General features: G+C 41.7%; 2 protein-coding genes across 2 annotated transcripts in view; one reads left to right on the top strand and one right to left on the bottom strand.

The window, feature by feature from the left end:
* The window catches only part of LOC126292035 (amyloid-beta-like protein), a 1,795,419-nt gene that overhangs the window by 1,327,195 nt on the left and 446,046 nt on the right, over positions 1-22,178 (top strand). The gene's annotated exons all lie outside the window — the stretch shown is intronic.
* LOC126292049 (uncharacterized) overlaps positions 18,378-22,178 on the bottom strand; it is a 32,094-nt gene continuing 28,293 nt past the window's right edge. The window contains exon 6 of the mRNA XM_049985851.1: positions 18,378-18,665. Coding sequence (XP_049841808.1) covers positions 18,565-18,665 — 101 coding nt within the window. The 3' untranslated portion in view covers positions 18,378-18,564. The remainder of the gene's footprint in view (positions 18,666-22,178) is intronic.

The following is a 22,178-nucleotide window of genomic DNA, read 5'->3' on the forward strand; positions in this document are numbered from 1 at the left end:
TAATGTCTGAAGTAGTACTAGAGGGAACTGACACCATGAATCCTGAAGGGCTGTCCGTAAGTCCGTAAGAAAACGAGAGAGTGGAAATCTCTCCTCAACAGCAGGTTGCAAGGCATTCCAGATATGTTGAATAATGTTCTTGTCTGGGGAGTTTGATGGCCAGCGGAAATGTTTAAACTCAGAAGAGTGTTCCTGGGGCCAATCTGTAGCAATTCTGGACGCGTGGGATGTCATATTGTCCTGCTGGAGTTGCCCAAGTCTGTCGAAATGCACAATTTGACATGGATCGATCAAGGTGATCAGACAGGATGCTCACGTACGTGTCACCAGTCATTTTGTATCTAGAGGTATCATGGGTCCCGTATCACTACACACGCCACACACCATTACAGAGCCTCCACCATCTTGAACAGTCCCCTGCTGACATGCAGGGTCCATGGTTTCATGAGATTGTCTCCATACCCGTACACGTCCATCCGCTCGATACAATTAGAAACGAGACTGGTCCGACCAGGTAACATGGTTCCTATCATCAACAATTCAATGTGTATGTTAATGGAGCCAGGCGAGGCTTTGTGTCGTGCAGTCATCAATGGTAAACGAGTGGGCCTTCGGCTCCGAAAGCCCATATCGATGATGTTTCGATGACTGGTTGGCACGCTAACACTTGTTGATGGCCCAGCATTGAAAAATGCGGCAGTTTGCGGAAGGGTTACACTTGTGTCACAGTGAACGATTCACTTCATTCTTCGATGGCCCCGTTCTCACAGGATCTTTTTTTCCGGCCTCAGAGATGTAAGTGATTTGATGTTTTACCGGATGCCTGATATTCACGGTACACTCGTGAAATGATCGTACAAAAAAAAAATGCTGTGTCCGATCGCTCGTGCGCCAACTACAACACCACGTTCAAACTCACTACAGTCTTGATAACCTGCCATTGTAGCAGCAGTAGCCGATCTGACAACTACGCCAGACACTTGTGTTATATAGGCGTTGCCTAACGCAACGCCGTATTCTGCCTGTTTACATATCTCTGTATTTGAATACGCATGCCTATACCAGTTTCTTTGGCGCTTCATTGCAGAAGTTAGAGGGGGAATGTTTCATCTTTCGTCTTCCAATGCTAACAGCGTGCACAGCTAGCACCGATCAGTTGCTACACTATAAATGTCAAACTGCAGTAAAATGATTCTTGAACGCGTGTTACAGAGACGGTCATCTTCAAGTGCTGTGCTTGTTTGTAGCTCGTAATACGATATCAAATTAAGGTTGTTGTAATACAGTGGAATGAGTAAAAGAACAATGTCAGTCAAAACATTTAGTAAACAGTTGTGATAGTGTCTCACACTTCAGTTTCTGTTATTAATTAATATGCCATACTAATTTATATAGGTTACCTTTTGATAGTGAAATAAGTGGCGGGAAGATCTGTAAAGTGTCCAGGGCGGGAAAAGAGGCCATTGCAGGTTCTTTCCTCTGAGCAGCACTAATGTCTGCCGAGAAGTATTCAGACTAGCTCTTATATAAGTCGTCAATTTGCCAGTGAGTTTGACAGAGAATGCTTGTTCCGTTATTTTTCTCGTAAAAACGTTCTTGTTTTCGAGTCGTCTCATTCAGATAAGTTATTTATATTTTTTTACCTCACTTGTATGTGGAGTAATAAGTTTTTATAATATCCATGTTTAAACAACGTCATTTGGCCCACAAATGTAGTTTCTCCTTGTGCGTTTCAGTTAGTTTCTTCTGGGGATCATTAGTGCCGACATGGCGTTCCATCATGAAAAGTGGCCACTTCGCTAGTCGGGAAGTCTGTCCAAAGTGCTCGACGAAGTAACAGTTTCTTCCAAAAGACACGCATACAACAACATGTAAAACTGACTTCTAAACCCTTTTATATATAAGGTTGTCGTCACCCATTCTATGCCTTCGTGACAGTTTTGAATTAAGTTACCTATAACTGCCTCTGTTCTATTTGGCCTGATACAGAAGTCCGATAGAAAATGGCTGCTGCAGCCGCTTGGTATTCTGTCAGATATTGGGGCGTGAAGAGGCCTAGAAAACGTGCCCAGAAATCAGAAAAACAAACACGGGATCCTGTTGGGATGTCACTGGCCACAGTACCCTCTTGGGGACTGAAAACTTGCCACTATGCTAAGTTTCGGAAAAAAAGCATCTAGTTCGAATACATTGTTTTCTTGAATATCTCTCTGAGTTGTCACTTTACCCCCAGCCCCCTTCCTATGCGGCCCGAGGTGTTACCCTACTACGTCAATGTTGGCTCTTACGCAAAAAAAAAAAAAGTTTGACGGCCACTACTCTAAGACATGCCGTTAAAACTTAGCTACGGGCTTCTTGGTGTTTGTTGACAAATGAATAGCGCTATGAGCGGCGGAGGGATGGGGTGTGGAAATTGCAGGGAGAACGGTTATTTTGCGACGTCAGGTACCGTGGATAACGTTATCACAAATAGGACGGTTTTGTACGATTTGTTAAAGTCAAGCACGGAAAATGGCATCGTGTTAGTGCGCACATATCGACCACTATAGCTATTCAAGAAATCAGACACGAATTTACTTGACGGCTTCCTGAGAGCCAATCTCCACTCCTTCCAGCTTAACAATGTACAGGGCTATTACAAATGATTGAAGCGATTTCATAAATTCACTGTAGCTCCATTCATTGACATCTGGTCACGACACACTACAGATAGGTAGAAAAACTCAAAGTTTTGTTCGGCTGAAGCCGCACTTCAGGTTTCTGCCGCCAGAGCGCTCGAGAGCGCAGTGAGACAAAATGGCGACAGGTGCCGAGAAAGCGTATGTCGTGCTTGAAATGCACTCACATCAGTCAGTCATAACAGTGCAACGACACTTCAGGACGAAGTTCAACAAAGATCCACCAACTGCTAACTCCATTCGGCCATGGTATGCGCAGTTTAAAGCTGCTGGATGCCTCTGTAAGGGGAAATCAACGGGTCGGCCTGCAGTGAGCGAAGAAACGGTTGAACGCGTGCGGGCAAGTTTCTCGCGTAGCCCGCGGAAGCCGACGAATAAAGCAAGCAGGGAGCTAAACGTACCACAGCCGACGGTTTGGAAAATCTTACGGCAAAGGCTAAAGCAGAAGCCTTACCGTTTACAATTGCTACAACCCCTGACACCCGATGACAAAGTCAAACGCTTTGAATTTTCGGCGCGGTTGCAATCTCTCATGGAAGAGGATGCGTTCAGTGCGAAACTTGTTTTCAGTGATGAAGCAACATTTTTTCTTAATGGTGAAGTGAACAGACACAATGTGCGAATCTGGATGGTAGAGAATCCTCAAGCATTCGTGCAGAAAATTCGCAATTCACCAAAAGTTAACGTGTTTTGCGCAATCTCACGGTTTAAAGTTTACGGCCCCTTTTTATTCTGCGAAAAAACGTTAAAGGTCACGTGTATCTGGACGTGCTGGAAAATTGGCTCATGCCACAACTGGAGACCGACAGCGCCGACTTCATCTTTCAAGAGGATGGTGCTCCACCGCACTTCCATCATGATGTTCGGCATTTCTTAAACAGCAGATTGGAAAACCGATGGATCGGTCGTGGTGGAGATCATGATCAGCAATTCATGTCATGGCCTCCACGCTCTCCCGACTTAACGCCATGCGATTTCTTTCTGTGGGGTTATGTGAAAGATTCAATGTTTAAACCTCCTCTACCAAGAAACGTGCCAGAACTGCCAGCTCGCATCAACGATGCTTTCGAACTCATTGATGGGGACATGCTGCGCCGAGTGTGGGAGGAACTTGATTATCGGCTTGATGTCTGCCGAATCACTAAAGGGGCACATATCGAACATTTGTGAATGCCTAAAAAAACGTTTTGAGTTTTTGTATGTGTGTGCAAAGCATTGTGAAAATATCTCAAATAATAAAGTTATTGTAGAGCTGTGAAATCGCTTCAATAATTTGTAATAACCCTGTATTTGTAAGTGCACACATTTGGCCTGAATTCAAAGAAATAGTATTGACAGAAATTAAGAGAGATTTATACCACATAAATTAACATACGACAGAACAGTTTCACCTGGTACACAAAATAAGCCACAACAATGTTGCAGAAACAACGATAAAAGAATGACAAATTTAAACGAAATCAAAACCTCCAAGACGGAAGATCTTTTGCAGAAGCTCGAAATTTAGCACGGATTTCAATGCGAGATGCTTATAATAGTTTCCAAATAGTTTGTCTCGAAACGTGGCAGAAAATCTAAAGAGGCTATCGTCGTGTGTAAAGTAGATAGCGGCAGGACATAGTCAATGCCTTCGACGATAGTATTGCCAAGATAGAGTTCATTAACACAGCCTTCCGAAGTTTCTGCACCAAAGAAGACGAAGCAAATATTCCACAATTCGAATCAAGAACAGCTGCCAACATGAGTAACACATAAGCAGATAATCTCGGAACAGTGAAGCAACTTAAATCACTTAATAAATGCAAGTCTTCTGGTCCAGACTGTACACCAATTAAGTTCCTTTTGGAGTATGCTGATGCATTATCTCCATACTTAATAATCATATACAACAGTTCCTCGACGAAAGGTCCCTACCCAAAGACTGGAAAGTTGCACAGGTCACACCAATATTCAAGAAAGGTAGTATGAGTAATCCACTAAATTACAGGCCCGTATCACTAACGTACAGCAGGATTTTGGAATATGTATTGTGTTGTAACATTATGAATTACCTCGAAGAGAACTATCTATTGACGCCGGTCGCGGTGGCCTTGCGGTTCTGGCGCTGCAGTCCGGAACCGCGGGACTGCTTCGGTCGCAGGTTCGAATCCTGCCTCGGGCATGGATGTTTGTGATGTCCTTAGGTTAGTTAGGTTTAAGTAGTTCTAAGTTCTAGGGGACTTATGACCTAAGATGTTGAGTGCCATAGTGCTCAGAGCCATTTGAACCATTTTTGAACTATCTATTGACACACAATCAACACGGATTTAGAAATATCGTTCTTGTGAAACACAACTAGCTTTTTAGTCACACGAAGTGTTGAGTGCTGTTTACAAGGGATTTTAAATTTATTCCGTGTTTCTATTATAGATTTCCAGAAGGCTTATGACACTGTATCACACAAGCAGCTTGTAGTGAAATGCGGTGCTATTGGAATATCGTGTCAGTTATGTGACTGTATTCGTGATTTCCTGTCAGAGAGATGACAGTTCGTAGTTATTGAAGGAAAGTCATCGAGTAAAACAGAAGCGATTTCTGGTGCTCTCCAAGGTTGTGTTATAGGCACTTTGCTGTTCCTTATCTACATAAACGATTTAGGAGACAATCTGAGCAGCCGTCTAAGGTTGTTTGCAGATGATACTGTCGTTTACCGACTAGTAAAGTCATCAGAAGGGCAAAACAAATTGCAAAACGATTTGGAAAAGGTATCTGTATAGTGCAAAAATTGGCAATTGAGACTAAATAACGAAAACGGTGAGGTGATCAACATGAGTGCTAAGAGGAATTCTTTAGACTTCGGTTACACGATAAATCAGTCAGATCTAAGGGCCGTAAATTCAACTAAATACCTAGTAATTACAATTACGCACAACTTAAATTATAAAGAACACCTAGAAAACGTTATGGGGAAGGCCAACCAAAGACTGCGTTTTATTGGCAGAAGATGCAACAGATCTACTAAAGAGACTGCTTACACTACGCTTGTCCGTCCTCTTTTAGAATACTGCTGCGCGGTGTGGGATCTTTACCAGATAAGATTAACGGAATACATATGAGCGCAGCACGTTTTGTATCATCGCGAAACAAGGGAGAGAGTGTCACTGACATGATGCAGAATTTGCGGTGGTCATCATTAAAACAAAGGTGTTTTTCTTGCGGCGGAATCTTCTCACGAAATTTCAATCATCATCTTGCTCCTCTTAATGCGAAAATATTTTGTTGACGCCGACCTACAGAGGGAGAAACGATCGTAATAATAAATTAAGGGAAATCAGAGCTCTCACGCTATTCGATATTGGAATAATAGAGAATTGTTATGAAGATGGTTCGATAAAGCCTCTGCCAGCACTAATATGTGATTTGCAGAGTATCCATGTAGACGTAGATGTAATGTATGTACTTGATGGATGGAATCCACGCCTGCGCTTCTTTGTTGCAGTGCAGCGACATCGTTTACGGGGATGCACCGTAGTTCTGGGAGGGACAGGTTGGCGCTTCGAGATCTTTCGGTGAGAAGGAGTGAATAAACCATCAAGCGAGTAGGACGCGAATGTGTGTGAGAAAAGCGGTCGTGGTTAAAGTAATAATTTGGAAGGACAGGGTTGGTTTCGTAACGGGGGAGATCCGACATAATTAAAGGGCGTACTGTAAGGAATCGGCAATTGTAAAATCATCGAAGCTCGTGATACACGAATGACTGATTGTAGTGTGACTGTTATCAGAGGATGTGTGGAGGTGCGACTTGAAATTAAATTGAAATAAATTAACTATGTATACAAAAGTGTTCACATATTGCAACGTCTTCGTTATTGTTAGAACATTTTGGAAGGGACTTAATTACAGAACAGTACGGGAGAATAGACAGGGCATGCGTCGTACACACGTGGTCAGAACTTTTGCTATAGGCGCATTTATCTTGCGAGTAAGGTCGCCTTCCAAAACTGGCCACTTACGAACGTCCGAGGCCACACCATAGCAAGATACAATCAAGTATAAATTAACAAATAATATGGAGTGGATGGGGTGGACGAAATTAAGTCGGAACTCATCAAATACAGTGGAATGACAGGTCTTGAATGACTAAACAGGATAATTGAAATGGCAATGGGAGTCGGGACAGGTTCCATCTGACTGTGCGAAAGCAGTAATCACACCAATCTTTACATGGAAACAGAGAAGATTGTAGCAACTACGGAGGTATCTCTTTAATCAGCGTTGTGGGTAAAATCTTCTTAGGTATTGTTGAAAGGAAAGTGTGAGTATTAGTTGAGGACGAATTTTATGTAAATCAGTGTGGGTTTAGACCTCTTAGAGGTTGTCAGAAACTGATCTTTAGCTTACGGCAAATAATGGAGAAGTGTTACGAGTGGAATAGGGAATTGTATCTATGCTTTATACATCTAGAAAAGGCATATGACCGGATTCCTAGGAGAAAGTTATTGTCTTTTCTACAAGATTATGGAATAGGAGTCAAGCAAAGCAATTAAAGGTCTTTACATAGATAGTCAGACGGCAATTAGAGTTGACGGTAAATTGAGTTCATGCTTCAGAGTAGTTCCAGGGGTAAGACACGGCTGCAACCTGTCTCCACTGTTGTTCATATTATAAATGGATCATATGTTGAAAACAATAGACTGGCTGGGTGAGATTAAGATGTGTGAACACAAAATAACCAGTCTCGCATTTGCGGATGACTTAGTTGTGATGGAAGATTCGATTGAAAGTTTGAAAATTAATAATTAAGAGCTAGATCAGAAATGTAAGGACTATGATATGAAGATTAGCATCTCCAAAACGAAAGTAATGTCAGTGGGAAAGACATATAAACGGATTGAGTGCCAAATAGAACAAAGTTAGAACAGGTGGGCAGTTTTAAGTACTTAGGATGCATATTCTCACAGGATGGCAACATAGTGAAAGAACTAGAAGCGAGGTATAGCAAAACTATTGCAGTGAGCACTCAGCTACGATCTACTCTCTTCTGCAAGAAGGAAATCAGTACCAAGACTTAAGTTATGTGTGCACCGTTCAATCTTTCGACCAACTTTGTTGTATGGGAGCGAAAGCTGGGTGGATTCAGGTTACCTTATCAATAAGGTTGAGGACACGGATATGAAAGTAACTAGGATGATTGCAGATACTCGTAGATGGGAACAATGGCAGGAGGGTGTCCACAATGAGGAAATCAAAGAAAAACTGAGAATGAACTCTATAGATATAACAGTCAGGGCGAACGGGCTTAGATGGTGGGGTCATGTTATACGCATGGGAGAAGCAAGGTTACCCAAGAGACTCATTGGTTCAGCAGTAGAGGGTAGGAGGAGTCGGGGCAGACCAAGGAGGAGGTACCTGGATTCGGTTAAGAACGATGTTGAAGTAATAGGCTTAACATCAGAAGAGGCACCAGTGTTAGCACTTAACAGGGGATCATGGAGGAATTTTATAAGGGGGCTATGCTCCAGACTGAACGCTGAAAGGCATAATCAGTCTTAAATGATGATGATGTTGATGATTATGATGATGATGATGTGGCGCCTTACAGTGTCGACATGTAAAATGTTACCATTTCGATACCGTATCTCACTTTGAATGTATCGTGAATTACGATTCATATCGACAAGAATGTTGACCTCATACACGCGTCGCTATAATGAGTTCGCTACAATTTGGGTTCGGCGGAAATCAGTCGATTTGATTGTGGCGACAGACTTATCTCTAGCGTGGCCCGAGGTCTAGGTTAGGTTGAAGGGAGATACTTCGTACGAGACATATATGTAGCGTAGCCTAATGTTAAGGTACGCGCCATATTTCATCGGCAGATTTAAAAGAAAAAGGAAGGAAGATTTATATTCAAACGCCCAGCGACAAAGGCATCATCAGAGACGAAGCATAGTCTAGGATTAAGGATGGCCGGGGAAAGAACTCGACCGTCTGCTACAAAAAGAACCGTCTCAGCATTTTTCTTGAGTGATTTTACAGGAATTAGGGGAAAGCTAAATAAAGAATGCCGGACGCGGATTTTAACCGCCGTCCACCCGAATGCTGGTCCAGAGCGCAGATCACTGCGTTACCCCACTCGGTCGGTCGATTGATTTCAACCGAATGGCAATTGTACGGTGCTCAAGATAGTTGTTAGTTTGCTGTACAATTTACTAGCGCCATCTATCGCACGCGCGGAACCCATCTGAGAACAAGGAATTCGAGGATAACGAATACTGCCGACTGGCCGAGTCGAATAAGAATTGCATGCGGAAAGAAAACACGACTTCTGACGAAATGTATTTGGTAGTGTATTTTAATAACGATTTTCTCCACTGAGAATTAAGCAACTGGAGGAATTCGAAAACCACTGAGTTTGCATGAAGACAGTCGAGTGACCATACTAACTGTTTACGTGTAAGTGGACATTATTTTATTTATTTATTGCCAAATGTTTAAAACAGGTCGTACATCTTACAATTTTCGTGTTTCATCTTTTTACAGTTTTCTTTTCTTTTGTTTTATCTACAACATTTACAAAGAATGATACTTTTCAAAATAACAATAATTGAAGGTTGAAATATAAATAAAATTTTGTTGTTTTTTAAGAACAATGTAAAAAGGAAGATAGGATAGAGGAGAGACCGAATGTGACTGATGGTGAATAACTCGGGATGGTTTCTTCGATCCCCGCCAGTCTCTCTCACACACACACACACACACACACACACACATACACACACACACACACACACACACACACACACACACACACAGACTCAAATGGTTATTAGTAGAGAAATAATGTTGCTTATCCTATTTATTACTAATCCTATGTACTAACTACTTCAGGTGCGCATCCATGTACAGTGTTTGTTGTTTTCTTGGCTAGTTCGCCAGCACCTTTTGCTTATTCACTGTCACATCTCAGCTTCCTCCTCCTGTTCATCCTCATTGTTACTATTTTCGCTGTCACTGTGGGTATCGCTGTCCATCCTCTGGAGACTGTTGTTACGTTGCACATAGGCATGCCTGTAATGTCGTGTCCGCATGTACTCTTCATGTGTTGTTTTTGAAATACTGTTTGTCGGTGCTTTTAATTGTGCCCATTGTTCTTCATCTCTTATTGCTGTGTGTACATCTATGTCTGTATCTTCGTAGTCTACGTGTACATGGACAGGAGAACAAAACCCGACCGAGGTCCTGCCGTGGTTAGCACACTGGACTCGCATTCGGGAGGACCACATTTCATACGCGCGTCCGGCCACCCTGATTTAAGTTTCCCTGAATCACTTCAGGCAAGTTCCGGGGTGATTCCTTTGAAAAGGCATGGCCGGTGACCTCCTCCATCCTTCCTAAGCCCAACTTCTCATCTGTCTTTAATGATCTCGTTGTCGACGGGACGTTAAAGACTAGTATCCAGGAGAACAAAGGGGAAGTATATTGCCTACTGAGGCAAATGTCACGCTACCTCCTACTCTCTCTCTCCATAGAGTTTTTTCTCCGTCTGTCACCGCGTGCAGGCCAGCGTGGCCGAGCGATTCTAGCCGCTTCAGTCTGGAACCGCGCGACCGCTGATGACCTCAGATGTTAAGTCCCATAGTGCTCAGAGCCATTTGAACCATTCTTGTTTTTTGTCACGGGTCTGATTATTCAGGATTTCACAAATTTTATTTTGATAGTATGAAATGGAAATTCTGACATCGTCTGCACTCGGGCATCGAAAAGAATTCAGTGGCGAGAAGTGAAAATTTGTGCCGTACCGGGACTCAAACCCGGATTTTCCTGTTCGGCTATCCGAATACACTTACTGTCGAACTCAAATTCGCAACTTGTGGCACACTCTTCACGTGGCACCCCTGTCCATATTGGACAGCAAGCGCTCATTCCATAATACTGCTGCATGAAGCTCCGTGTCGTACATTTTTTAAATTGCTCTCCTCTAAAATTGATTGTGCTCTGCTTCATTTCTGGTTGATGAATGCCGATCGACTGCCAACGAGAACTGGCCGCTCTGTGCCGCTATATCGCCAGCAGGGCCTGCAACGCGTCTCGTCTCGTACACGAGGGGTTCGGGAGTACCAAAGTGACGTCAGCCTCGAATCCGGCAGTCCACGCACAGCCGACTGATAGGCGAGCGGCGATAGAAGAACTAGGAAGTCGCTATATACGTATGATGCTGCGCGCGTCCCCTAGGCGATAACCACAGTACCCGAGGCTTCCGAAGGGGAGTATGACGTCACTACCACGAACAGTGCAACGGGCGTTAAAAGAGCGACGTTCAATGGTCGTCTCAGCAAAGAAAAAGACGTCTCCGGCATGAAGAAGTATTTTATACGGGGGAAGTTCAAAAAGAAGCGAGCCGGAGGCTTAATTACAGGAACCAGTACCTGTATGTTAGAAGTATTGACTCTGGCTGTTGAGACACAAGGCGGTGACTGGCTGTCTCATAAAATTCCCGGGGGTGCGATGTTAACCAGTTCTGCATGTACAGCTGGACATTGTCGCCCGAGGTATTTCGGAAAGGTTATGCTGACGATCTTCTTTGACCAAGATGGCCCGCTTCTGATTCACTTCCTGCAGCACGGGCTAACAGTGAATGCTCAGCGTTATTCGCAAACCTTGACCACCCTTTGCCAAGCGATCACATCAAAACGACCAGGCTATCTCACCCGTGGGGTCATTCTGCTCCACGACAGTGCAAACCCCATACGGCCAACACAGTCGCTGCACTCCTTCAGAAATTCAAACGGGAGGTTCTCGGCTACCCTCCATACAGTGATTACATTTTTTGTCCCCTTAAAAAGGTTCTGAGGTGCACTCGCCGCCTTGTGTCACAGTGCGACAAGTGTCTCAACAGCCAGGGTCAATATTCTAACGTACAGGTAACTTCTGTAATTATGCCTCTGGCTCTTTTTTTTATGCCCCTTATATTTTAAGCATCCGCAACTGTTAAAAGGCAAAACTGTGAATTGTGAGTCCGCCTTGATGCAATACTCTTTGTTATTTGTTTACTTATTTAATCCCCTAAACTAGTTTCAGCGACAAATATCTCCATAGCCAGTGGACTCTTAAAATCTAGAACATGGAGAAAACAGCACAGTTATACACACATTATAACACATTATTACACTTTCGCTGTTCGTTATTTGAAATATAGTTTTCTGTGGATACTTTCATACTACCTTATTTATTGTAGGTTATGACACGTTTTTAAGAATTGTTGTCGCTGTTTGCGACATATTTTCTCTGCCTTTTCTGATGCCGTTTTTTCTCAGCGTACATCATGTCACCTGCAACTGTGTGAGCGGCTTTTAGTAAACATATACTACAAGGTGAACTTAAGTATGTCAGCGTTATACACTGAGAAGAACGGCAACAGGAAAATCACAGGAAATATGCAGCAAACAGCGACAACAATTCTTAAAAACATGCCATAACGTACAATAAATAAGGTAGTATGAAAGTATCCACAGAAAACCATATTTCAAGAAACAAACAGTAAAAATGTAATAATGTGTTACGGTGTTTGTACAACTATGCTGTTTTCTGCATGTTCTAGTCTAAAATGGTCTGAACATATTTTGCACCTCCACAAAAAACTCAGCTCAGCAACATTCTCTGTTCTTATTATTTCCACTGTATGTGACCGATACACCACAAAAACTGCTTATTTTAGTTATTTCCATGCATTATTGCTGTACGGCATAGTTTTCTGGGGTAATCAGCCCCTATCCAAAAATATTCATTGCCCAAAAGAGAGTTATTAGGATAATGAGCGGAGTTCAGCCTAGACACTCTTGTAGGAATCTTTTCAGAAAATTAGGGATACTGACAACTGCATGCCAATATATCTACTCCCTGTTATGTTTCATTGGTGAAACTGGACAATCGTACAAAACCAATGATTCATACCATACCCACAGTACCAGGAGGAAGATGGACCTCCATTATGAATGAAAAACCTTACTATTTTACAAAAAGGAGTCCATTACATGAGCTGCAAGGCGTCCAATGCTCTCCCACCATCACTGATATTACTTATCCACAAGCTTCCCAAATTTAAACAACACCTCAAACAGTATTATTAGATCATTCCTTCTATTCGGTAGAAGAATATTTCAGTAGAGTTAACCGTAATTGATTTTTTCATTTACTAATTTGATGTGGTATTGTGCATTACGATACTCACAATCACTGTTAACATTACCGTATCTTTCATTTAGCTATTAATATCTACCCTATTTTAATGTAATTTTTTCTATACCTATTAATGTGTATTTTGTCTTATACCAGAGATTTTCTTGCAAGAGATACTTTTATGCATTCCTTTTGTATTATTTGAAATAATTCTGACACGTCCTGCATCCATGCGAATGCCTCGCAATATTGAATTTATGGGACATAAGTAAGAAAAGGCAAACCTACGTTTCTAGCATTTGTAGACTTAGAGAAAGCTTTTGACAATGTTGACTGGAATACTCTTTTTCAAATTCTAAAGGTGGCAGGGGTAAAATACAGGGAGCGAAAAGCTATTTATAATTTGTACAGAAACCAGATGGCAGTAATAAGAGTCGAGGGGCATGAAAGGGAAGCAGTGGTTGGGAAAGGAGTGAGACAGGGTTGTAGCCTCTCCCCGATGTTATTCAATCTGTATATTGAGCAAGCAGTAAAGGAAACAAAAGAAAAATTTGGAGTAGGTATTAAAATTCATGGAGACGAAGTAAAAACTTTGAGGTTCGCCGATGACATTGTAATTCTGTCAGAGACGGCAAAGGACTTGGAAGAGCAGTTGAACGGAATGGACAGTGTCTTGAAAGGAGGATATAAGATGAACATTAACAAAAGCAAAACGAGGATAATGGAATGTAGTCAAATTAAATCGGGTGATGCTGAGGGAATTAGATTAGGAAATGAGACACTTAAAGTAGTAAAGGAGTTTTGCTATTTAGGAAGTAAAATAACTGATGATGGTCGAAGTAGAGAGGATATAAAATGTAGACTGGCAATGGCAAGGAAAGCGTTTCTGAAGAAGAGAAATTTGTTAACATCGAATATAGATTTATGTATCAGGAAGTCGTTTCTGAAAGTATTTGTTTGGAGTGTAGCCATGTATGGAAGTGAAACATGGACAATAAATAGTTTGGACAAGAAGAGAATAGAAGCTTTCGAAATGTGGTGCTACAGAAGAATACTGAAGATAAGGTGGATAGATCACGTAACTAATGAGGAGGTATTGAATAGGATTGGGGAGAAGAGAAGTTTGTGGCACAACTTGACTAGAAGAAGGGATCGGTTGGTAGGACATGTTTTGAGGCATCAAGGGATCACAAATTTAGCATTGGAGGGCAGCGTGGAGGGTAAAAATCGTAGAGGGAGACCGAGAGATGAGTACACTAAGCAGATTCAGAAGGATGTAGGTTGCAGTAGGTACTGGGAGATGAAGCAGCTTGCACAGGATAGAGTAGCATGGAGAGCTGCATCAAACCAGTCTCAGGACTGAAGACAACAACAACAACAACAAGTAAATAAATAAATAAATAAATAATCCACTGACGATGGCGATATTTGTCGCAAAAACTAGTTTGCGGAATAAATAGGTAAGCTAACGACAAAGTGTTTTGCATCAAGACGGACCCACAGTTCTCATGCGAACACGGACCAAATGGAAGAGTTCCAAGATAAAGTTACTACTGACAAAACTGTGGTAAATAAATATAATGACGCGAGAGTATACTTCATTCCATGCAATGACTGTCTTAAGAAATATATAGAGAAAACTGATCGGTCATTTAGAAAAAGATTTCAAGAACAATTTAACTTAAATAATCCCCGGTCTGCATTAATAACGCAGCCAGGCGTAACCGTGCAGGGCGTCACAAGCCCTTCATAAAATTTAAAAATACTTTATAAAAGAGAAAAAGCTGTATTTTAAGTGTATTAGAATAAGCAGACACTTCTAGACAGAAAAAGAAAGTGCGCAGTTCATTACCTTACATACCTATACTGACGCGTTTTCCAGAGATCTTCAGTACTAGCTTATATTCATAGGACATACGATTTGATACAAAACCGATTAAATACAAGCTTCAATTAACATAACGAAATGCAATGTGTTGTCTCCTCAGAATTCGATATGACCACGAAAGTCTATAGACATCTCCAACGTTCGAAACTTGACGTGTATACGTCATAATTATTTTACGGAGAGGTATCACCGTGGCGAGCCTAAAGTCTCCACGAAAGGAAGGCGTATCGATTGATCTGAAGAGAGAAAGACAGCTAATAAATAACAAGAAAACCAAGAATGTGTTGTTCGAAATAAAATATCTAAGATGGCATTAGTAATAAGACTAGACAGAAAAATACTCCCCCAGTGTGCTCGGTACCGAAATTTCCTTCCCTAGAAATTTGCATATAGATTTTGTTTCTCCAAAAATTCACCCAAACATATATTTTCGCCAGAATCGTAACAGTCGCTTGGCATACAGGCGCCAGAACGGCCGCGCTTCGGCATTGTAGGAAATAATTCCGCGAAAGAGCCCGGTCTCAAAGAGGGGACGAACACTAACGTGAGACCAAATATCTAGCAAAGAGAAAAAGTAGGAACAGTGCACAGCTCTTAACCTGTACAAAACTTAGACAGTGAAGACCATGTAAATACGTAAAGATCGAATTGCGAAATACCAAGACATGCGAGTCTTCCAGAAAACAAGCGATTAGTGAAGGGGTATAACAGACTACGTCATACCGTTATCGATAGCAGGAGCCAGTAAAACCACTAACCACTACCAACCGAAATACGATCATACATTTGGCTGCGCAGGTCGCAACATTCTATACGGTAAATTTAACACTGATGGCTTTGAAGACACAACGAAAAAGTGAAGCACATTCTCTTCAATAAATAAAATGTCATGTCAAATAGCTCATGCGTTTTTTTAATCAAGAACCTTAAAATGAGTAAGGAAAAACTACTACTGTCTTTCACGTGATTCAGTGTTGCGGCCGCTCCTGTTTCTGTATGTTAGTTAGTCAGAAACAGACTGAAAACTTTTAAGGATATTGCAGGGTAGGCTGTGCTGAGAAATAATATTGTTAAGAAGAACATTAGAGATGCTCCACCGTTTCCGACTTAATTAGCGTTGAAGTCAGCCAATTAGGCCGCTGCGGGCACATATTCAGGCGGCCCGCCTGAGACGGTGCCAACAAACATGTTATTCGTTCGGTTTCTTAAGGGATCGAACCCGAGCCAAGGGCTGGGCAGTCCCTTGCGCCACCATTTACGCTGTGGGAACAATTGACACTTATTGTTTCTGACGGGCCTCTTGAACCTATGCCTGCGACGACCAAACTGGTTAAATTGCAGTGCTAATTACCTTGGAAACGGCCAAACGCTTCGAATTTTTTGTTAATAATTATTTCTCAGCACAACCTACCCTACAACACCCTTACAAGCTATTCAGACTCTTTCTGACCCCCCCCCCCCCCCCCAGTACACAGAAAGTCCCAAAAAACGCTGACAAACTTCAGGGATAGGTTTCTTACACCAAAAGAAAAAAAAGTCTAACAAACACGGCCGTTAGAATGCGTAGCCGAAGAACTTGTTAAGGAGAAGAGATGTGTTTCGCACTAATGCCATAGTCCTTAAAGCATGCATTTTAAACCCGATGTTTACTGCACATTGTTTTCTTGTTTTGGTCAATACTTTTTCCCCACAAAATATTGAAGATGAACAAATGCTCGTAGCCCTTAAGGTATACATTGTAGAGCCCATCTTTAGTAAACATTTTTTACTTATTTCTGTACACGGAAACTGTCCCTACTGATGTTCGTCGGTGTTTCCTTGGTATATCCTGTATATCTTCTAGATTCTCTTTCCAGTCTGTAACATTTAGTCTTCCAATATGTCCGCCTGTAACGCTTTCTTCTTGTTTATGTGTATATCTTAAATCGCAGCTAGCACTTGACCGATTACATTTAGCACAAAACGCAATTCCTCTTCACTTTCGGTTACATCTGCTGTATCATTAGTCAATCGTGTTGTGCTATTTTTCTGCCCTTACTAAACAGTAACAGTTATTCACGTATGCTAAATGCATCTGAAACTATACTAATTGCAGCGCCACAATACGCTCCGAAATGCAACCTCATTTGTATTTTGAACGTGTTTCTCCACTCCATATACACAATACACAGTTGTCTCTCAATATATTTATACATGATAGCCGCTTGGCGCACTGCATTGGTGAAGTTGCACGAAAACTGTGGGAGTTTCCTGTCTCATTTTCTTAGACTCCCGTATAACTTATCTTTAATAGTAAATAAAACAAAATAGTTTCTTTAAAGTCAGTACCCGCCATTAGACTGTTTTTTATTTGCAGTGTTACATTTACACGATCATGAATTCGGCTTCAAAGTGCCATTATCAAGTGTTTTAATGTTATACAATGGCTAAGATAGCATACTGTCCTATTTACAATACACTATTAGACACATTTTCTAAGGGTCCATGTGTCTAGCAGTGTATTTTAAATATGACAGTATGCCATCTTAGGCGTTGTATAACATTAAAACACTTGACAATGGCACTTTGAAGCCGAATTCATGGACGTGTAAATGTAACACTGCAAATAAAAAACAGTCTAATGGCGGGTACTGACTTTAAAGAAATATATTATGACTGTGACCCCACATTATGAAAAAATTATTAAAACAAAATAGCACCAAAACCTGTCTCAGTACAAATGAAGAAAGGACCTCAAAATTTATTGCTCAAGGTGTCATCCTCAATTTGGTTCAATCACTCATCCTTCGGTCAGAAAGTCACCGAAATAATTTTGTGCTGTGAAGACTGCCTCGTAAGATCAGTAACATTAAACGAAAACTGTTCGGAAAGTAAGGTCAGATCGGTCGCGAAATGGAAGCCATTGTGAAAATGAAAAATGTATTATTTGCAACTGTTAGCTACAACTTCTAACTACTTCTCTAAATAGTCGCCACTCCGACTTAGACATCTGTCGTAGCCTTGTATCAAGTTTCAAATCTCATCACAAGAGGCACCTGTTTTTTCCACTAATTCTCTACGCTGTGCCAAAATGTTGTCTACATATGTAGCTGCTCATGTGAGCAGAAGTTAAACTCAAAGGGAGCCAGTTAGGGGCTGTATTGCGATTGATCAAACACTTCCCATGGAAAACGGTACAGGAGCGTTTTCATTGCCGTTCATTGCCGAGAATTGTCATGAAGAAGGAACTGCACGACACGTACGTTATGTGGGTTGCATGACATCAGGCGAAATCTCTCACCAGTCTCTCATACTTGGCAGAAGCTTCACCGGATCCTCGCTTTTGTTTCCATTTCGTGCACGATCGGAGCTTACTTTTCGAATAGCCTTCGTAATTCGCACCCTGGCAAGAAAAGTGATACTAGTCGAAAAACAGCAACTTTTAATTTGTCACTGAAAAATACATGTGAAGTACCCAAATGTGCACAACAAATATAATGCGATTCAGTGCAAACAATATATACTTAAAATTTAAGGGAAGCTAGTAACATTTCAGTAGAAGTATTTCTTTAATTCTTCAAGTCAAGTACTGCAATTTTTAGTTGTGGCACTGTTCTTATCAAGGTGTGATAGGTGATATATTTAGGAGGTCAAAGGAATAAAGTTCCAGAAATACGTTTTAATTGTAATTTTATTTGCATATTTTACTGGCGATAGGATGATACTGGAAATACTATACAAGTTCATATGTATTTTATTATTATGATACTTGAGATAATGATCTGTGTCCTGCAGCTTAATGAAACACAAGTAGACAGGTGTGGACAGGACAGAAGATGCTGGCTGGCAAGCATCGCTGGGTCAGAGGGCGCTGCAGTGTGCTGGGACGGGCGAGCTGTTGCCGGCATGTCGCAGCTGGTAGTCGAAGCTGCCCACCACCATCAGCGCGTAGATATTGGCCACTGAAACACAAGGTATTCAGGCCATGAGGTGTCATCAGACAGGTCGACGCAGGTGCGACGATGAAAAGTGCTGTTCCAGTACATAGCACAATACCCTTTCTGGACCCAATGCAAGACAATTGTTCCAGATGATTCAACTATTATTTTAGCCGAACAGTTTTTACAAGTACAGGCCAGAAGAGGGCTAGTTGTTGTTTGCTAATCGTCCTCTGCTGCTGAGGTCACTAATGCACTACTATACAGTAAGCCATTTCCAATCCTGGTGACCACATATTTTCACTGCCAGTGTTGGCCCAATAAGGGGAGAAGAGGTGATGACATAAAGTCCCTGATTACCGGTCTGCGCAAGTGTCCTGGATTAAATTCCAGATCACTCCACAAGTCACTACGGAGTGAACATGTGACACTCTTCATCCATTATTTGGACACGAAGCTCAGCTGCCCCCTTGGTGTTCATGGAGAGGAGCAGCTGAGTGCTGGCACTGGGTTTCCTTTCCTTTCATCCATAAAAACTCAAATCCAACACTACAATGAGCTACACTACATTACACTCGCCATTGTCATCTACAAGATACAGGTACACACTTGACACTTCACAAGTTGGAGGCAGGCAATGTCAAACCACTTCTACTGGAACATTGTGGTTATGCTTCTGCTTCCCAGTGTTCATTTCCTGAGTATTGGACTACTTTGACTTTTGAATGTATTTTAAGCCTATAGCCTCACCATAGACCCTTCCTTCGTCTGATGACCATCATCACCACTACCGGCACCACCACTTCCACCACCCCATCCATATGCAATTCCACACTATCCTTACCATCACCAACTCTTTTTACCACCATCATATCTTACCAGAACCAACAGCATCTGCCCATCACTACCATCACAAGCTTCTTCTACCACCACCACAACCACCACATCTGCTTAGCATCAGATCGCTATCATCACACCATCGATACAGTTACTACTGTCATCACTGCCATCACCAATTCTCACCACCACCTCTTACCACAATCTTTTAACACCAAACCCACCGGAGTTACCATCACAAACTTCTTCTGTCACCACAATAATTTTCAGTGGAACCTCCAATCAAAAGTACCACTACCATCGCCATTACTGCCACCACCACCACCACCACCACCACCACCACCACCACCACCAGTACTTCCTATGACCACCAGCACCACCACCACCGTATCTTACATCCTTCATCATCACATACAGACACCCCAGGTCTACATCCTACCATCACCATCATCATCAATTAAAATTACTAACCACCACCTTCAAGAATAATAATAACAACAACTACTACTACTACTACTACTACTACTACTACTACAACTTCAAATTCTACCAAGTGACTGACTAGAGTTTGTTTATTCACTTTTCTTTTTTTATTACTGCAGTTTGTTATGACAGGAAAATATTTCATATACATCATTATGGTTTTTAATGGTGGAGTGCGTCCCTTGATGTTGCGTGTATGCCTCAGCTGTTGCGTTCCACAGGCCCCTGACATTCACAGTCTTTTACTGGTTGTACTGAAATAGGTTAATACTGTAAATATCCACACGCCACTAGTGCCGTATTTATTTGTGATTGCAGAAGGCCATTTTAACATAGCTACTCGACCGTGTACCCCAGTAATATATTAATTCAATAATAACTAAATATGTAACTTGAACAACTATAAAGTGTCCACAGTAGATGTTAATTTCAAATTAGTACAGCTGACCTTTCCCAAATGATGACGATATGATGGTCATGCCAAATTGTTGGGAAAACGTGCGATATCTGCCTCAAATGATTTGGTAAAAACCATATCATCTTGCATGGACGTGCTAAAATGCACTAGTTCTCCTTACAAGTCGATAATTTACTACCGAGCGAGGTAGCGCAGTCTTTGTCACACTGGACTCGCATCTGGAGGACTACGGTTCAAATCCCCATCTGACCACCCAGATTTGGGTTTTCGGTGATTTCGCTAAATCGTTGCAGGCAAATACCGGGATGATTCCTTCTACAAGGACACAGCCGATTTACTTCACTATTATTTGACAATCCGAGCTTGGCTCTGTCTTTAACGGCAGCTGCAATTTGCATGTCTTGACCACACTTTTATTTTTCAACAAACTTACTCGTTTTCATTTCCCGTCATTTTCAAAGGCAGTTTTACAACAGTAATCTAAAACCGTTCATTAGATACATTGTATCATGTCAACATTCTCGATCCCGAGACAAGTGCAAATCTCGTGATCGAGAATGTTGACATGGTACAATGAATCTAATGAACGGTTTTAGATATCTGACATAATGCTGCCTTTGAAAATGACGGAAAATCAAACCGCGTAAGGCTGTTGAAAAGAGAAAGTGCATTCAAGACCAAAGAAAAGTTATTAAAAGCTTAATGACAGCGTTGCCGACAGGACGTTAAATCTAGTGTTTCTTCCTCTAATGATTTACTATCATCACAGTCATTATTTCAACCACTACTGGTGACATGACAACAATACCGCTTAGTCCTGTTATAATAAAATTGCGTTACTTCTGAGCGAGGTCTGACCAGTGTGCCTTCGCTTTCCTGTTCTACAGAGAGAGAGAGAGAGAGAGAGAGAGAGAGAGAGAGAGAGAGAGAGAGAGAGAGAGCACAAGAAGCAGATACTGTTGAACTCCACATTTCCAGTTCCCTTCTTTATTGCGGTGTTGAAAGGCTGTGCTTTTTAAATGTCCAATTTGTATATTATGCTGTGGGATATGTGGCCATGCAGTGATAAAATCGGACTCACCTTCCGTACCTCTTTTTTCCTAGAACGCTTGCTGCAGCCAATAGGATCGCCAGTGTGCGCTACATGCACCTTCTCCCCTGCCTGCCTGGGTGGTGCAGAAACAAGTTTCGTCCACGCTATCGTGCAGAGGCGTATGCAAGCTTCCGTTATATATAGCTCTGACCCTGCGTTTACTGTGTGTTCCCCAACAGCTGGCCCAAAACGTCTTCACATTACTTCTTCTTTGTCTTTAGTAGTCTCTGATACCATTGGAAACTAGTTCATGAGTGATTCAAACTTCTCTCTGTCAGGTCACAGAACAATAATTTCGATTTCTCATTTCTTCTACGATATATCAGTAGCACAGTTATGGAAACATCTTAGAATACTGCTTTTAGCCGTTTCCTTCAGTGTGTGTCTCACCGCTCTTTGTAATGTTCGGTTTCGTGTCTCTAATTAATGACCGTACTTAGCGACTATGTTCTTGCACTATCATAATTCATTCAAGGTCAGTAAATTGTCACTGAACAAGCGGTGACAGAATAACTGATAGAACTTTTCCCTTATAATCTCGCTTGTACTCAGGTGGTTAAGGATAATTAACACAGATTTTCATAGTAATATTTTACTCGCATTTCATCAAGTTCAGTAAGCCATTAAACAGCAGATACATAATTTACAGAAGCCTGATACGAAAATTTAAAACTAAAAAGAAGACTACCACGATAATCAAGAAAAC

Source organism: Schistocerca gregaria, chromosome 9 (genome assembly GCF_023897955.1).
Source record: "Schistocerca gregaria isolate iqSchGreg1 chromosome 9, iqSchGreg1.2, whole genome shotgun sequence".
NCBI lineage: Eukaryota > Metazoa > Arthropoda > Insecta > Orthoptera > Acrididae > Schistocerca > Schistocerca gregaria.